This window comes from Schistocerca gregaria, chromosome X (genome assembly GCF_023897955.1).
Source record: "Schistocerca gregaria isolate iqSchGreg1 chromosome X, iqSchGreg1.2, whole genome shotgun sequence".
Taxonomy (NCBI): Eukaryota; Metazoa; Arthropoda; class Insecta; order Orthoptera; family Acrididae; genus Schistocerca; species Schistocerca gregaria.
Genome location: NC_064931.1, coordinates 778339334 through 778352426, shown reverse-complemented (window position 1 = coordinate 778352426; position 13093 = coordinate 778339334). Strand labels below are relative to the sequence as shown.

Below are 13093 nucleotides of genomic sequence, written 5' to 3'. Positions count from 1 at the left end.
AAAATTTGATTTTACTTCTAATAATCAAAGGCACCGGTACGGCAGTTTATACGCCATTAGTACTAAAATTCCACTGCCAGCTACATCACCCTTGCCTTTCATTGAATATTTGTTGTCTTGTCTTGCAAAACAGTGCATGTCGTAAGAAACTGGTAAGCATGTGCTGTACAGCTGAAGCATAGTATGAGCTCAAAAATACTTCTTTGGTTGTTATACAAAGAAAATAAACAGCATGAGGGGAAAAATACTGAACCAACATTATTTTAACATGAATATTGAATTATTGCCTTACGGAAAACGTCGTGTGAGTATTTACTTTAAGTATATACATATGAGGAGTATTAAATTTTCTGGACAAAAAAGTACCTGAACAGTTATTAGAATTCTACTAACATAGAGTGAGGGCAAATCTGCATTCAGTACAGAACTGAATATGTTATGAATAAAACTTCAAAAATTTGAGATACTGGTGTGATAAGGCTATTTAAATTTGAAATGTTCCTGGCTGATAATTTAAGAAAAATTCACGGAATTTTATTTTATGTTACTTGTGCTTTGGTGCTTAAGAAGTAAGGGGTGGGATGCGATGAGAGAGAGAGAGAGACTGACAGTGAGAGAAAGAGAGGTAAATAGTTGTTTTTAGGCAACAGTTTTTGGAAGTTTTGCAGGATAAACCTGTTGTACAGTTTGGTCAAACTACTGTTTTGTTTTTGACACAAGTGCCCCATACAGTAAAAAAAAAAAAAAAAAAAGAGAGAGAGAGAGAGAGAGAAGGCTCTAAGCAGTATGGGACTAACCTAAGTACATCACACACATCCATGCCCGAGGCATGATTCGAACCTGCGACTGTAGCAGCAACGCGGTTCCGGACTGAAGTTCCTAGAACCGCTCGGCCACAGCGGCCGGCCTACAGTCACTTATCTCAAATCGACAACGTTCGTAATAGCTGTTATCGTTAAATTAGTAATCTGTTCGTTCTGTCTGGGAGCAAAATGGGTTCATAAGTGCAGAACAGCCACTTACGAGAATCCGGGTGTCCGGCGAGATATCCATGGCGGCCGCGTGTGTCACCCTCCCTGGGCCACTGCTCGGTCACTACTGAACGCCAACGCTGGAGGCCTAGCATCTGCTCATACGTCACGTCGGCCGGCCTTATCAACGCCGGTCACGGGAAACCTTACCTGCCTCTAGATAATCGCACTGCTGGCCCAGATCGCGGCCTAAGTAGCTGACCAAACACAATTGGAGGAGGTCTCGCTTCCTCGCTTTCTTTCTTCTCTGATGTCAACCAAATTCGAGACTAAAAATGAGGGAAACTACATCGAGATGACCTCGTTAGACAGCTAGAACAAGTTGGCATGGATGTGGGTGTGGGCGAGGGGCTCAGGCCTCTCTGAAAGATCATTGCAACAATCGCCTCGAGTGATTTGTAGAAACGACACAAATCTACCACCTGGATAGAGAGTGCAGCCTTAAACGTCGCTCCAACCAAATGGGAATTCAGGGTCTTAATGACTGCGCCATTTCTTCCAACATCTACTTCGCTGTCTTTAGGGATCGGTGAGCTAAGTTCTGTATGACCTCTTTGTTGACTCCCGGAGCACAACAACATTTTAAAAGAATATATGAAAGGAAAGTATGTCATCAATCTGAAACGATGTTCACTGGATTGCCTGCAGAAATAAAGGAGATAGAATATTGGATTTTTTTAAAGAACGAGTTCAGAAAGAAGTTAATATCTGATAGTTTCTATAGCTTTAAAGAATACATGAACTATTGAATTCGACACAGGTCTGTTACTTCGTTAAAAATATGTATGATGTATCTACTGCTGCTTTCATATAAAGAACATTTCTGCTGCTGCTTCTTTGTTTTGATTGGTTCAAACGGTTCTGAGCACTATGAGACTTAACATCTATGGTCATCAGTCCCCTAGAACTTAGAACTACTTAAACCTAACTAACCTAAGGACTTTACACAACACCCAGTCATCACGAGGCAGAGAAAATCCCTGACCCCGCCGGGAATCTAACCCGGAAACCCGGGCGCGGGAAGCGAGAACGCTACCGCACGACCACGAGCTGCGGACAAGTTTTGATTGTTTTAATGCAGTCAGGTACCACCAAATTGTTAATATAAGCCTAGTGATATATTCTAGAGGTGATAAAACGATTGGAAATGATCAAAATACGAATAAATATTGTTATTATATTACTATTATTTGGTTGCAGGCAGGTACAGGCAGATTGCAAATTACACTGCTCGTCATTAAAATTGCTACACCAAGAACAAATGCAGATTATAAACGGGTATTCATTGGACAAATATATTATACTAGAACTGACATGTGATTACATTTTCACGCAATTTGGGTGCACAGATCCTGAGAAATCAGTACCCAGAACAACCACCTCTGGCCGTAATAACGGCCTTGACACGCCTGGGCATTGAGTCAAACAGACCTTGGATGGCGTGTACAGGTACAGCTGCCGATGCAGCTCCAACACGATACCACAGTTCATCAAGAGTAGTGACTGACCTATTGTGACGAGCCAGCTGCTCGGCCAACATTGACCAGACTTTTCAATTGGTGAGAGATCTGGAGAATGTGCTGGACAGGTCAGCAGTCGAACATTTTCTGTATCCAGAAAGGCCGGTACAGGACCTGCAACATGCGGTCGTGCATTATCCTCCTGAAATGTAGGGTTTCGCAGGGATCGAATGAAGGGTAGAGCCACGGGTCGTAACACATCTGAAATGTAACGTCCACTGTTCAAAGTGCCATCAATCCGAACAAGAGGTGACCGAGACGTGTAACCAATGGCACCCCATACGATCACGTCGGGTGATACGCCAGTATGACGACGACAAATACTCACTTCCAATGTGCGTTCACTGCGATGTCGCCAAACACGGATGCGACCATCATGATGCTATAAACAGAACCTGGATTCATCCGAAAAAATGAGGTTTTGCCATTCGTGTACCCACGTTCGCCATTGAGTACACCATCGCACGCGCTCCTGTCTGTGATGTAGTGTCAAAGGTAACCGCTCCGATGGTCTCCGAGCTGATAGACCATGCTGCTGCAAACGTCGTCGAACTGTTCGTGCAGACGGTTGTTGTTTTGCCAACGTCCACATCTGTTGACTCTGGGATCGAGGCGTGGCTGCGCGATCCGTTTCAGCCATGCGGATAAGATGCCTGTCATCTCGACTGCTAGTGATACGAGGTCGTTTGGATCTAGCACGGCGTTCCGTATTACCCTCCTGAACCCACCGATTCCATATTCTGCTAACACTCATTGGATCTCGACCAAAGCAAGCAGCAATGCCGCGATACGATGAACCGCAATCGCGATAGGCTACATTCCAACCTTTATCAAAGTCGGAAACGTGATAGTACGCATTTCTCCTCCTTACACGAGGCATCACAAGAATGTTTCACCAGGCAACGCCGGTCAACTGCTGTTTGTGTATGAGAAATCGGTTGGAAGCTTTCCACATGTCAGCACGTTGTAGATGTCGCCACCGGCGGCAACCTTGTGTGAATGCTCTGAAAAGCTAATCATTTGCATATCACAACATCTTCTTTTTGTCGGTTAAATTTCGCGTCTGTAGCATGTCATCTTCGTGGTGTAGCAATTTTAATGGCCAGTAGTGTATTATTATTATTATTATTTAGTCACAGCATGGTACAGGCAGATTTCATATTCCTAGATTTCCCTGCAGACTGTTAACGAATGAACGAGCATACGGAATAGGTTCCCAAATATGTGTATGGCTCGATGACCTATTAAGTACCTGAACCCAGTACGCTGTCGTCGACGGAGAGAGTTCATCAGTTATAAGGGGATCGTCAGGAGTGCTGCAGGGAAGTGTGATAGGACTGCTGTATTTTCTCTACACACAAACTACCTAGCGGACGGGGTGAGCAGCAATATGCGGCTGTTTGCTGATGATGCTCTGGTGTACAGAACGGTGTCGACATTTAGTGACTGTAGGATGATACAGAAAGACTTAGACAATATTTCAAGTTGGTATGATGAGTGGCAATTAGCTCTAAATGTAGAAAAATGTAAGTTAATGAATATAAGGAGGAAAAACAAACCAAAAATGTTCGAATACAGCATTAGTAGTGTGCTACTGGACAGAGTCACATCGATTAAATATCTAGGCGTAACGTTGCATAGAGGCATGAAATGGAACGAGCAGGTAAGGATTGTAGTAGGGAAGGCGAATGTTACGCATCCGTTTATTGGGAGCGTTTTAGGAAAGTGTGTTACATGTGTGTAGTAGACCGCATATAGGACGCTAGTGGGACCGGTTCTTCAGTACTGCTCGAGTGTTTGGGGTCCGCACCAGGTCGGATTAAAGGGAGACATCGAAGCAATTGACAGACGGGCTGCTAGATTTGTTACCAGTTGGTTCGTTCAACGCGCAGATATTACAGAAATGCTTCGGGAACTCAAATGGGAATCCCTGGAGAGAATGCGACTTTCTTCTTTAGGAAAACTATTGAGAGTCTTTAGAGAACCGCCATTTGAAGCTGCCTGCAGAACTATTCTACTGCTATATATCTGAAGATGGTATGTATGAAGATGGTATATTTCATGTCCGAAAGAACAGATACCATCTTCACATATATATAATTAAGGCTCACCGGCCATTAGACCATCTTCTTCGGTGCGGATGCTCAAACAGTGCTCGAGCTCTTCCGGGAATCGGCAGTAACGCCGCGAGTAATGAGTATAAAGGGCAGGGCCACTATGAATATAGTGCGGGACAACTAAGTTGTGAAGGTGGGTCTCATGGGAGGCGTGTTAGAGATAAGTGCCTGCAGTCGCCCGATCCTCTCTGTCCCCAGTGGCTGAGATAGATAGAGCGTCTGCCAGGTAAGCAGGAGATCCCGGGTTCGAATCCCGGTTGGGACATACATTTTCAACTGTCCCGTTGACTGATATCAACGCCTGTATGCAGCTAAGCGTATTCATTTCACTGTAATTTATTCTACTGCTGCCAACGTACATTTCACGCAAGGACCACGAAGATAAGAAAAGAGAAATTACGGCTAGTATGGAAGCATATAGACAATCGTTCTCCCCTCACTAGAGAGTGGAACAGGAAAGGAAACATGTAATGGTACAGGGTACCCTCCATCACGCATCGTACGTATGGTGGCTTGCGGAGTTGCAGTTCTTTTTCGTTTACAGTATTCTTCTCTTTCAATATTCTTTCCATTTTTCTCATTGTCCCTTTTTTTTATTTCCTCAGCCTACTTCACACGTTTTCTCTTGCCACTTTCACATCGAAAGGCTTCTGATTTTAAATCTTTTCTTGTGGAAATATTGAGTTCTGTTGCTTCTAGTTTTATGTTGTGGAATTTTTTTTCATTATTGCTTCTGTTATTTCTGTTTCATACCGTTTCATCATAACTTTTTAATTTCTTGGCTTCTATTCCTCTTATGAATCCTTAAATATTCCTCATAATCCTCCTCTCTAATACTTATAATTTGTCTAATTTGCAAATCAATGCTAGGCATTCGACTGCATAGCAGTCACTACAGTCGATGCTATTTTTTATATTTCTGGATGCGAACATATTATAATAAATACTGTGGTGATCAGTTTGTTAGCCCTACATTGCATACCTTCCATCCAGTGAACAAGCTGTCATGTACGCGGTTTGGAAAGCTAGTTTGTGTGCATATTTATTAATTGTGAACAATGCCCTAGTGTGTAGCATTTCCTGTGAATTGCAAATAACCGGGTTAGTTGAATGACCAGCAGGAATGTAATTAAAGTACTACATTAGAATTTATTTTACTCCCACAAAAATTGATCCCTCTTCGACCTTAGCTAAACTGATTCCAGTTACTCTGTATCAAGCAGCCAGTGGCCTTGCTTCGTTGAATACACCGGTTCTCGTCAGGTCACCGAAGTTAAGCAACGTTCCGTGTGGCCAGTACTTATATGGGTGAGGACCTGGGCACGCCACGGGCTGTTTGTTGCTTTCCCTTTGCCTTAACGACAAACGGGAGGAGGGGTGGTGGCGTAAACTTCTTGATCACGAGACTTTGTGCCAGTGTCCTGAACTAAATTCCGGTCGCAGTGTCTCATGAAATGACAGCATGTGACATTGTTGATAGTGATCTGTCTGTCGGACGGGGGCATTAAGCTCGGCCCTTTGGTACGATTCGGAGAAGTAGACTACGCACCGGCACCGGGTTTCACCATCTCCCATCTGTCATTATTCAACACAAACATGACACCACACTACACACACCCATTACTGTCACTTACACTTATCAGATACACTTAAAAACATGACGCTCACACGCATACACGCCACCAAAGGACGCGAGAGTGACATGACCTCACTGCACGTAGCTCTGATTGGCCAGCACGAGCAGGCACAAACCAGGGCTCGGACAAGAGCAGGTGTATCTATAGACTTTTGAACATTATTGTGCACTACTGCATGGAGGAATAGCACATCAACATAGTGCGATGCTGTTACAAGGGGTTGCTGCCATACGTCGCTCTCTGATACAATTGGAACTTGGTAGGGAGATAAAACGATGAAAATAAAGGCACGCCTATTTTGGCTTAAGTGCCAAAACACAATAGCTCCCGAGGAAATGACTGTCAGAGTTTCGATGTGACTTCGTGAGGCTACTCGGATGCTACTCGTGGCAGCATAATACGAGGGTAATCGCAAAAGTAAGGACTCCTATTTTTTTATAAGTACATCTACCTGTTTATTTCTTTCCGGCCAAATGTTCTTTTAACCTAGGGAACAACAGGTGATAGTCACTGGGCGCCAAGTCATGACTATAGGGTGGGTGGGTGATTATGTTCCACTGAAACTGTTGCAGGAGAGCAACGGTTTGCCGAGCGATGTGTGGGAGGGTGTTGTCATGGAGAATGTGTACGCCCTTGCTCAACATTCCTCTTCTCCGGTTCTGAATTGCCCGTTTGAGTTTTTTCAGAGTCTCACAGTAACTGTCAGCGTTACTTGCGGTCCCAGCGATTCAACTCCGACGACGTGGTGAAAGAAGAGGTTCATAACTTTCTCAGCAGCATGGCGGCGAGCTGGTATGACATGGGCATACAAAAACTGCCACAGCATCTACAAAAATGCATCGACGAGAATGGTGATTACGTCGAAAAATAGTTAAATGTTCACGCTGTAAACTGATGTAAAGCATTGTAGAAATAAACAAGTCTATGTACTAATAAAAAAATAGGAGACCTTACTTTTGTGATTACCCTCGTAGTAAGTGCGTTGGTAGCGCAATGGCTAAGAGCACAGTTTCGAAATTTTGTGCTCCGTGTTCAAATCCGAACCTAGATATTTTTAAAGTTATTGTTGAAAAGTATGTGACATCAGTGTGGTTTATGACATGGTGAAATACATTGAAATTAACGGCAAAAGAAGTGTAGATTTCAAATAAATAGATTTTATCATCACAATTGACACTGATTAACGCCTTCAAGAAAACTGCTACCAACAGTTTTCGTTTGTCTTCAAGAGATAGTGAAAAATTTGGTCCTGTAATCCATCAAGACGTAAACAATTAATGGGCATTTGCGGTAAGTTCCTATGGAACCACTCTGCTGAGGTCATCGGTCCCTAGGCTAACTTAAACTAACTTACGCTAAGGACAACACACTCACCTACACCTGAGAGATGACTCGGAGGAGACTGGTGTTTCACGTCCCGTCGACAACGTGGTCATTAGAGACGGAGCATAAGCTCGGATTAGGGAAGGAAATCGGCCGTGCCCTTTCGAAGCAACCATCCCGCCATTTGCCTGAAGTGATTTAGGGAAATCACGGAAAACGTAAATCAGGAAGGCCGGGAGCGGGTTTGAACCGTCGTCTTCTTGAATGCGAGTCCAGTGTGCTGACCACTGCGCCGAACCTCCGACGGGGGACCGCGCGAACCGTGGTAAGGCGCGGAAGACCGCGCGACCACCCCGCGCGGCAAACAATTTATGGAACGACATCATTAATTGCACGCGACAGCTACAAAATCTGGAAGGCTCACAAAAGAAATCTATCATGAGTTTCTTGATAAAGTTTTGCGAGCGTTTCTGTACATGATTGATTCGTAGGGAGGGCAAAACGATCCCTCATTGTACGTTGTACTGCATGACGAAATCGGAATACCTACATATTCATTAAAAGTAATTCTGCTAAAGTTTATGCCGTTATGTGAACCCTGCGTCGTATACTTCTACTGACATGAGGAGAATTACATTCGCAGATTACCAAACTGCCCTATTTTCATCGTACAAAATGGTTCAAATGGCTCTGAGGGCTATGGGACTTAACATCTGTGGTCATCAGTCCCCTAGAACTTACAACTACTTAAACCTAACTACCTAAGGACATCACACACATCCATGCCCGAGGCAGGATTCGAATCTGCGACCGTAGCAGTCGCGCGGTTCCGGACTGAGCGCCTAGTTTCGTCGTACAGCAAAGGGTTATCACAAGTAGAAGCGACACAATTAAAATACACATCTTCATCCATAATCAGTTCCAAGCTCCAGTTTCCGAGAAAATGCTTCGATATGCGTGGATTGCCGCGAAATCATCGCCAATCGCGAGGTTGTATTCTTAATGATATTCACACAAAAAATATGACTGTGATATATGTGCCTTCGCAAGTTATTCGTGGTGCTCTGAATTTATGTGTGTGCACTGAATGTGTCTATGAATGCATTGATTCTGTTGCAGCATAAAACTAAAATACAGAGAAAAAAGCGGAGTACTACGACTTTTATATTTTTAATTTTCAACTGCTGATAATTATATAAGATTATATAACATTTGTGAAAAATACAGTCTATTTTAGTAAGATTTGAAATACTTATTTCTTTCGTCAATAATTCCATTGTATTTTACGATGCCGCAAAGAACATTGATGTGACGCACTTCCACGACAAGAAAACAAAAACGATACACAAAATTGAATTTGAACATGGGGCGCGAAATTTGTAAAATGTGCTGTTAGCCGCTGCCCTACCAACACCCCTGGTTTACGATGTGCGAGTGGTCTGATAAAGTCGCATCGAAAGTCTGATAGTCATTTTCTCGAAAACTATTGAGTGTTGGCACCTAAGCCTAAATAGGAGTCGCTTTATTTTCACCTTCTTTCACCTGCTTGTGTTTACTTGCCACCTCGTCTACGATTCAACAGACATCAACTGGCGATGAGTCTGGTGCCTTTGTGGTAGTGACCAGAAGTCAATAACCTTTTTTTTATTACTATTGCGTGGACCGACTATATTTTTCAAGTGTCTTTAATTTATGTATGCAGTGGCATCTTTTGGAGGACAATCTCTCACTGCACATACTCAGTTCGGAGCCACCTTTCCTCCCTTATGATGCGCAACATGAAGAATGGATGGAGTACCACCAGCAACTCCGAGCTTTCATGCTTACAACATTGCAGCTGAATCACACGACGCTCTTTCTTTTTCTGGTGGGTAGGTGTACAATTTTTCTTACTGTGTAGGAAGCTGTTCCCCCAGTGTGAGCCCCAAACCCTATCCTATCAAGACAGTATTCGAACATTAAGCCGGGCTCACACACGCAACTAATGTGACGTCACAGCTTGTGGCTTTCTGTAGTGGCCTCGTAAGCGACCGTTCGCTCAGGACGCCACAAATTCTACGTAGTTGCACAGCATTCAATATGGTGTCAACTGATATTATACGAGCGGGTCTTAATGTTATACTCCGTGTTATGGTATTGGAGCTATGACAAGAGTTAAATACAAAGAAGACGAAACCCAAATGTTAGATCCGAAAACAGATTTTGCGTAGGGACCAGATACACATTTATAAAAGAAATAACATTCGAAGACGGAAATGCTGTCTGCTATGCAAATTAACCAACAGACGGCATGTAGATATCATCCGCAGACACGCCTCTTCCAGGCTTTCGGAATCTTCCTGAATTCAGTGATGTTCTAGAACAATTTTTTTATGTGTAAAATCTTATGGGACCTTACTGCTAAGGTCATCAGTCCCTAAGCTTACACACTACTCAACCTAAATTATCCTAAGGGCAAACACACACACCCATGCCCGAGGGAGGACTCGAACCTCCGCCGGGACTAGCCGCACGGTCCATGACTGCAGCGTCTAAGACCGCTCGGCTAATCCCGCGCTCTAGAACAATTAATTTTTTCTTTAACAGCTGCCACATCACACTCGGGGACTATTTTCGGCACATAACCCAAAATGTATACAGTGCCTGGTCTCACAAATCACGAACTTTATACGAGTAGGCTTTTCGGTTGCGGCACATACTAAGTTTATTTATTTACTCTCCATAAATTTTTCAAGTTGTAGGATATGCCTACATCATTGGTTCGCAAATACTGTGTGTGTGTTTGTTTGTTGTTGTTGTTGTTGTTCAAATGGTTCAAATGGCCTTGAGCGCTATGGGACTCAGCTTCTAAGGTCATCAGTCCCCTAGAACTTAGACCTACTTAAACCTAACTAGCCTAAGGATATCACATACATCCATGCCCGAGGCAGGATTCGAACCTGCGACCGTAGCGGTCGAGCGGTTCGAGACTGTAGCGCCTAGAACCTCTCGGCCACTCCGGCCGGCGTTGTTGTTGTTGTTGTTGTTGTTGTTGTTGTTGTTGTTCCAGAAGCTGTGAGAGTGTACCTGCCGACTAATGTTTTGACGTTTTCCAGTAATAAAATGAAAACACGCTGAAATCGAATGGGCTACCGCAGCAATTACTCCACGATAACTGCGACAGAATACTCGTGTTTCGAAATACAGCCGGCAGGTAGCAGTTGTGAAAGGCAAGCGACATAAAAAAGTAAAAGAAAGCTGAACTTTTTGTGGCATGACAAAAGTTGCGTCTCTTAAGTTGGGTCACTGGAAACTGGAGGTTCACACATGCAACTGCCGTATGCCAGTTAGCTGCGGCGACACTTTTGTTCCGTGTGCGAACCCGGTTTTAGATGACTTCTTCGAAGCACAGATTGATAGAGCTGCTGCTCGTTTCAAACTTTTACGTACGCGTCGTCAAAATAACCAGTGTTACAAAGAATGGATCGCTGAACTCAAGGGAATTACTAGGAACTGTTAAATTTAACTGTTATTATGGAGGCTCATTTCAAGACAAAATGCTTCACAATGGCATTATCCAAAGCGTTGCTGATAACAGAACAGAGGCTGAGATTCTAAAGCTTTACAGTCCTGGTCTCAATGACGTGCTTAAAGTAGTCGTAGCTCACGAAGTGTAAGACTTCGCAGAAGTTGAGTTTATGCGCCTGTTGCAACACTGACTGCAGATAGCTCCAAGCAGCCCCGGTATCATAGGGCACATAACAACCGTCGTCACAAGCAACAGCGTTAGGCTGAGCGCAAGCTGAGGTGTGTGTAGCACGTGTGGAGTGACATGACACTGCAGCGTGACGCGCACGTGGCGCCCAGCTCTTGCGCATATTGTGACGCTTACACATTCTTTGGCCGCTCCGGACGGAGCGAGGCGGAGCAGCGAGTTAGCACACTGGACGCGTATTCTGAAGGACGACGGTTCAAACCCGCGTCCGGACACCCTGACTTAGAATGAGATTTTTCACTCTCCAGCGGAGTGTGCGCTGATATGAAACTTCCTGCCAGATTAAAACTGTGTGCCGGACCGAGACTCGAACTCGGGACCTTTGCCTTTCCAAACTTTACAGAAGCTCTCCTGCGAACCTTGCAGAACTAGCACTCCTGAAAGAAAGGGTATTGCGGAGACATCGCTTAACCACAGCCGGGGGAATGTTTCCAGAATGAGAATTTCACTCTGCAGCGGAGTGTGCGCTGATATGAAACTTCCTGGCAGTTTGGATGTTAGGAGGCGAGTTACTGGCGGAAGTAAGGCTGTGAGGACTGGGCGTGAGTCGTGCACGGCCAGCTCAGATGGTAGAGCACTTGCCCGCGAAAGGCAAAGGTCCCGAGTTCGAGTCTAGGTCCGGCACACAGTATTAATCTGCCAGGAAGTTTCACCCTGATTTAGATTTTCTGTGATTTCTCTTAATCGCTTGAGGCAAATGCCGGGATGGTTCCATTGAAAGGCCACGGCCGACTTCCTTCTCCATTCTTCCCTTAACCGATGGGATCGTTGACCTCGCTGTTTTGGTCCTCTCCTCCAAATCAACTAACCAAACTGCGCCAGTTGGCGGCGAGCTGCGCTGACACAATCGTAGCGCACTCTGTAATCTTTCTCAAACGATTTTACAGAAACTATTCCGTAAAATATTTGATTTTGTGTTACTTGTAACGTTATATGTCAGCTTCGTGGTGAAGTGCCCATCATCTCGCTAATGGTCATACTTAATGCGATTGTAAGTAGGCTGTTTAGGTTTTTATGTTGGTAACGCCAAGTAGCGCTCTGTATGAAAATAACTGGCTGTGCTGTGTGCAGTCTGTGGCTGGTTGGCATTGTTGGAATATTCGCTATTGTAGTGTTGGGCAGTTGGAAGTGAACAGAGCGTAGCGTTGTGCAGTTGGAGGTGAGCAGCCAGGAGTGGTGGATGTGGGGAGAGAGATGCCAGAGTTTTGAGAGCGAACGATCTGGACGTGTGTCCGTCAGAAAAAGGAAATTTGTAAGACTGGATGTCATGAACTTATATATATGAACACTATTAAGGTAAATACATTGTTTGTTCACTATGAAAATCTTTCATTTGCTAACTATGCTTATCAGTAGTTAGTGCCTTCAGTAGTTAGAATCTTTTATTTAGCTGGCAGTATTGGCGCTCGCTGTATTGCAGTAGTTCGAGTAACGAAGATTTTTGTGAGGTAAGTGATTCATGAAAGGTATAGGTTATTGTTAGTCAGGGCCATTCTTTTGTAGGGATTACTGAAAGTCAGACTGCGTTGCGCTAAAAAATATTGTGTGTCAGTTTAGTGATGATCAGAATAAGTAACGAGAGAACTGTCAGAGTACGTCCACTTTTGCTCAGCTGTTCGAAAATCAAATAACGTAAGTGGTTTACCAGCATAGTAATTCATAACTTGTCTACGGGGACATTACATGATATACTCGTTTAAGTAAGACACTG

At 44.1% G+C, this 13093-nt stretch overlaps 1 protein-coding gene across 8 annotated transcripts in view; it reads right to left on the bottom strand.

Annotated features, from left to right (window-relative positions):
* The window catches only part of LOC126299447 (organic cation transporter protein), a 336588-nt gene that overhangs the window by 192587 nt on the left and 130908 nt on the right, over window positions 1–13093 (bottom strand). Inside the window, exon 1 of one of the 8 annotated variants that reach the window (XM_049991356.1) lies at window positions 1024–1110. The exons of the other annotated variants lie outside the window; for them this stretch is intronic. Coding sequence (XP_049847313.1) covers window positions 1024–1053 — 30 coding nt within the window. The 5' untranslated portion in view covers window positions 1054–1110. Of the gene's footprint in view, window positions 1–1023; window positions 1111–13093 lie in introns of those variants that run through there. 8 annotated transcript variants of the gene reach the window in all.